Source organism: Apis dorsata, unplaced genomic scaffold (assembly GCF_000469605.1).
Source record: "Apis dorsata unplaced genomic scaffold, Apis dorsata 1.3 scaffold_683, whole genome shotgun sequence".
Classification (NCBI taxonomy): domain Eukaryota; kingdom Metazoa; phylum Arthropoda; class Insecta; order Hymenoptera; family Apidae; genus Apis; species Apis dorsata.
In genome coordinates, this window is record NW_006263864.1 from 1,392,128 (window position 1) to 1,398,236 (window position 6,109).

The window sequence follows — 6,109 nt, forward strand, 5'->3', positions numbered from 1 at the left end:
CTTTTAAGCCTTTAACTTTTTTTGTTTCCGTTTATCTTTACGTATTTCTCCATACGCTATAGAATCGAACGTGACATGCTCGTTTAACGTTTCGAGAAATTCTTCGGCGGAAACTCGATCCTTTCGCCGATTCTCCACATTTTCCAAACGATCGACGACCGATCCGTGACGACACGAATTTCTGTCGCAGGGAATTATTGGATACTTCACATCATGTGGCCATCGTACACGTTCCTGCTGCACACTCCGAACGACCACTGTCACAAAACGCTCTACATGTTCTCCCTGGTGCATCTCGGCGTGATGTACATCACGTTCGGGATCATGCTACTCGTGGTAACCGTGCTGGCGTCTTTCAGAATCCTAGCCTGCCCGTTATCGGAAAGGTAAGCTCGAGGCCGTGGAACCCGTCGTCCGTGGTTCGTGGCGCTCGATCCGTTTCACCCTGATACGAATCCGCGGATCCACGCAGGGTGGAGCGTGAAATCACTGTGCGAAGCTACTGGTATTCGACGCGATTGTTGGCCAACGATGCGTTAAACCGCCGTTTCCCATTGTGCTCGTACGTGCGCGTTCGGCAAACCGAATCGAAATAGGAATTCCTGGTGCGCGTAAACCGCACGCGAGGAAGGTGAAACGTCGAAACGTGGGAAGGTGGAACGTGGAAGGAGGGGGAAAAAAAAAAAGAAAGGAGAAAAGTTGTACGCGTTTCAAAGCAACGAGCATAGATAGAAATAACCGTTCTCCCTCTGTTTTCCGTAGGATTCGCTTGATAGAAGCTTCGAAGCGAAAGTTCAAGGGTTACGAAGCTCCATCAATATTGATACTTCGATACGCTCTTTGTTGCAGAGATTGTTCGTTGCGGCCGCGGCTTACGCTCGAAATGTGTAATAGAATTAAACGGGACGAAACGGAGACCAGCGTTGTGCACGGATTCATCTCCATCTGTGCAAAATTCTATTCAAAATTGGACCGATTCCGTTTCGGTGTAATTGATAATATCGTACAACGAATAATTAACATTAATTTGTACCCCTTCATTGATTGTCTCAATTTTTATAGTACGGAATATCATTTACTCAATTCTTTTCACGAAAAAATGCAATCTCAGAAAAATCGTATCGCTGAAAGTCAAGCTTTGGACACCGCCATTCGATTAATTTGGATCGTATTCAGTCTAGCAAGAGACCTTCTTACACGTGTGTATTGGGTCTTTTTACGAAAAAATGCAATCTCAGAAAAATTGTATCGAAAAGTCAAATCTTTGGACACCGATTAATCTGGATTCGGCCTAGTAAGAAACGTGGACGAACTCTTGCGTTGTGTAATCGAGATATTCTATTGGATCTTTTCGAAAAAAGGCAATCTCAGAAAAATCGTATCGCGGAAAGTCAAGTCGCTTTGGACTCTGCCATTCGATTAATCTAAAAATCGTATGGCGAAAAGACGGTTTGGACACCGATTAATCCCTATCGAAGTCGGCCCAACAAGAGATGAACTCTTCTCGCTCGTGTAATCGATGTATTCTAGGGTATTGAAGCTTTTCACGAAAAAAAGCAATCTCAGAAAAATCGTATCGCGGACAGTCAAGTCGCTTTGGACTCTGCCATTCGATTAATCTAAAAATCGTATGGCGAAAAGACGGTTTGGACACCGATTAATCCCTATCGAAGTCGGCCCAACAAGAGATGAACTCTTCTCGCTCGTGTAATCGATGTATTCTAGGGTATTGAAGCTTTTCACGAAAAAAAGCAATCTCAGAAAAATCGTATCGCGGACAGTCAAGTCGCTTTGGACTCTGCCATTCGATTAATCTAAAAATCGTATGGCGAAAAGACGGTTTGGACACCGATTAATCCCTATCGAAGTCGGCCCAACAAGAGATGAACTCTTCTCGCTCGTGTAATCGATGTATTCTAGGGTATTGAAGCTTTTCACGAAAAAAAGCAATCTCAGAAAAATCGTATCGCGGAAAGTCAAGTCGCTTTGGACTCTGCCATTCGATTAATCTAAAAATCGTATGGCGAAAAGTCGCTTTGGACTCTGTCATTCGATTAATCTAAAAATCGTATGGCGAAAAGTCGGTTTGGACACCGATTAATCCCTATCGAATTCAACAAGAGACGAATCCTTCCCGCGCGTGTAATCGAGGTATTTTAGGATATTGGGTCAGAGCGTAGATGTACTGAGGGTATTTCGCATGCATGCGACGCGAAAGCCAAATATTCTATACCCGGAAAGCAATCAGCCCGCCCCAGCGTACACGTGCACGCTAATTGGATCTACGTGCAAAATAGTAGGTCAACGAATTTGGTCGCGTGTCGGCGCTGGTAAGGCTCGTAAATACGAGGAGGCCACGGTGCAGAAATGGCCGCGTCGATGAACCGAACGTTCTCTACCGTTTTCGCTTGAGTTGCGTGGAAAACACCGCTGCTTTTCTCCCATCTCCCGTTTCCTCGTGTGTCTTTCCTCCGTGCTAAACGCCGGTTCGCGTGTCGGACAGATCGATCGGGGAAAGAATTGCGCGACACGCATACCTTAGTTAAACGATACGCGAGCTTGCAGGGTCGTCGTTTCAGATTCTCGAATCGATCTTAACGAGCGGTGATATATTGCGTTTCTGTTTCCGTTTCGAGTCGAAGCAGCTGTTTACTTGTAACTCTCGAGGATCGAGGGAAAAGTGGCGATAAAATTGTTTCAAAATTCGCGATTCCTGATTTTATCGGCTAATCTCTCTCGGTCTTGGATCGAGAGAGAGAAAATTTTAGAGAGGATAATTCGGATAAAAACGAAGCGTGTAACTCGATATGACGAATTGAGGAGAGCGTAATTTATGGGGACGGAAAACAGTGATGTTTCTTGGAGAAATAGAGTGTCGTTGCGGAAAGAAGATGCTAACCTTTCGTAACGAAAAACCATCGATCAAGGGGAATGGAAGTTTAGATAATCGTGTGAAATATTAAGACCGTGAAGAAATATCGTCCCGTGAACGTGTGCAACGATTCGAGGCGTGAAACGAATTACACCGAGTAGCGGTAAACTGCTACATCAGCGCTCGATACTCCTCGTATTTCCTATATAAAATTTTAATATCTCTCCAACGTTCGATCATTCGTGTTTCAGATTTGAATAAAAACTTGCTGCGTTAACGCGAACACGTTGTCCATATTGAACACATGGTGGCGTCGTTTCGGTTCCACCTCGCTCGAAGGGGATACCCTACGAGAGAAGAACGTTTCGTTCGAGGGCGACGTTTCGAAAATCTTTGTCAAAAATTCTCCTTGAAAAATCCTTTTCTCGCATTTTCAATCGGTCAATTTATTTACCTGCGAGATAGTACAAAGTATGTACGATCTACGTTTTATCATCGACTCGTGTCGACTTCTTTTTCCAGATACAAATAACCGCAGGAGTTCTTTACTCGCGTAAGAGAGGTGGTGGGCGAGAAAGGGCGGGCGAAGGATGGGCCGGAGAGCGTCGTCCAAGGGCAACTTCTGAAGGGTGTCATAAAGGGGAGCGAGTATCGTGCGAAACAACGAAACGACGAGATTAATCGCGATAAATCCAACCTGTCGGATCGTAATCTCGCCCCGTCCAATGGAAAAGGGGTACACTTTCGATTGAGCTTGGGCTGCGATTCGAGCAATGGCGACCAACGGCGCTTCGTAACTTAGCAAACCTTGCGAGGATCGAGGTTCAAAAAGGAGGAGGATCCTGTCGATCGTACGATATCGCCGTAAAATCTGACTAAAGTTATATTCGAGGGGAGAAAAAAGAAACCTTTCGAGAAAGATTTATCCTTGCTGACTCTCCGATTGCAATTAATTCGTTCTTACCGATTTGATCAAAACCTTTAACGAAGAAGAATGAATTTCGGGGAAAAATCGAACGTTTCCCAGCCAAGATGAAACCAATTCCCATTCCACGAAACGGAAGAGAATAAACGTGATATACGTTCCTGGCTAATTAAACGTGGGTGCGTTCTGTCTGCTCAGAATCCACGAGACTACGACTTGGTGGAAACGTGGTCTATTGTTTATCGTATTATCGGATTTCGCGTTTAGAAAATTTTGCCTTTGTGATACGGAGGAGATTAATAAATTTTGAATTCGCTTTGAGAACGAATGATAAAGGAAAGGATGATAAACAAAAGTCTCGTCGATTCAAAGTCGATCGCGAGACAGGCTGCCATTCGATTAAACCGAAATTAATTCAATCGAATCCATAAGGAGAACGAGAGGTTCCTCTTGTGAATCGCTTATTTGGAAGAAAGGAGCCGCAAGGAGTGCGCAGCAAAGAAGAAAATAGATCAAAAGATTCCCGACTCCTATATATTTGCCTATACGTTAAGGATTACAGAAAACTAAACGGTTAATCGAAGGAGATTTTACATATAGAGGATCTCGCAAAGAAACTCGAGTATCTCGTCAGAGAGAGAGGGAGCTTGATAAATCGATAATATTTATCAAAGGGATCGAAGGTAAGCTTTTGTCTTTTCTTTTTTTTCTTTCTTCCTTTTCTTCAACATTTTCGAACGTTTCGAAAATTCGCGCTCGATAAAACTTCGAACCAAGCGGAGAATGTCGACTTTTCTCCAAGTTCCTTTGACGATCGTGTAATGTATGGTTAACTGGTTTTATTGTCCGTATAAAAAAGTTTCGTTGTACAAGTTTCGTTTTTTTTTATCGGCGATTATGAGATTGATAGCGTTGATGAAATACTGCGAGCAGTATCGCGTAAATCCTGAATTCAACTTGATACACCAACTTTTTTTTATTCTATAAACTATTTCAACTATTGTTTTCCATTCCATTGAAACGGGAGTCTCGTGAGTTTTTTTTTTTTTTTTTTCAAATATAGATTCGCGAGGGCAAACAGAAATCACGAGACGTCGAAAGATTAGCGATCGAAAGAATAGAAAGGAATCGTGATGATTTGATTTATCATTTTTCCATTGTCAACGAGATGATGGAAATCGTCAAACGCCTTTAAATAGTGTAAACAAAAAAAAAAATATGACATGTGCGTATGTTTTATTCGTGTCTTGTTATCCGAGCACGATGAACGGAGCTGATCGGAGCTGATGAGAAGCTTAAACGGGAACGTCTGTTTGTAAATTATTTTAAGGATATAAACGTATCGTTCCTTCCACGTTGAGGCCGCGTTGAAAATCTACAGAGTCCAAAAAAACGTCCACGCGTGTCTGACAGATATCCCGATCGCTATTCAAATACGAAGAGAATCTCGAACTCGAAAGAGGATAAAATGAATAAGTGTCAATTAAATCAACGCAATTTCGGAAATTTCGTTTCGTCAGCCGGTGAAATAAATCGGCCGATGACACGGTTTGGTGTATACATAAAAAAAAAGAAAAAAAAAAAAGAAACACACGTATATGCATATTCTGTATATGTACATATATAAATATCTGTAAACGTACGTTGTATCTGTTATATAATTAAAATTAACGAATCGACCAAAAATAAGAAGAGGAGGAGGAGGAGGAGGAAGAAGAAAAAGGTACTCGAGTAGGTATTTTGAGAGTACACGAACGTACAAGTTTTCTCGTTTCACGCGTGCTCCATCCAGATGAGAATTATAATTATAAGAGAAGAGGTTCAACACGTTCCATGATTGCGTGGATTTGGAAAACGGGTCCATACTTGTAATCGTCCGTATCGAGTAAATGTTATCTAATCTGTAATCAATACTTTGTCGATGTAGAAGAAGAAGAAGAAGAAGAAGAGAAAGAAACAAAATATGTATGTGAACCAACCACTTGGTTAGACAATTGTATCCCTCTAATCGCGTTCGTCTTTTTTCCGAGTCGCGATCGAGAAAGAGGCGAGTTAGATAATCGTTTGAAATACGTTTCGAGTGTCTTGTACGAAAGGAAGAAAGATGTATTGTTGTAGATATACATATACGTACACACACATACACACACATACACATACTCGTATACACGCATAAAAGGAGAAAATATTTATTTGTGCTGTTAAAATGATGATATATGTTTATATCGGCGACTCACGAATTTACGACGCTTAGTTGAGAGCGCGGATAATCTGTTAAATCGGTGACGTGGAATCACGATTTCACTCGAAAT

General features: G+C 42.1%; 1 protein-coding gene across 1 annotated transcript in view; it reads left to right on the forward strand.

The window, feature by feature from the left end:
• The window catches only part of LOC102671381, a 23,252-nt gene extending 19,516 nt beyond the window's left edge, over window positions 1-3,736 (forward strand). Inside the window, exons 7-8 of the mRNA XM_031513634.1 lie at window positions 191-386; window positions 3,395-3,736. Coding sequence (XP_031369494.1) covers window positions 191-386; window positions 3,395-3,404 — 206 coding nt within the window. The 3' untranslated portion in view covers window positions 3,405-3,736. The remainder of the gene's footprint in view (window positions 1-190; window positions 387-3,394) is intronic.
• Window positions 3,737-6,109: the final 2,373 nt, after the last annotated feature.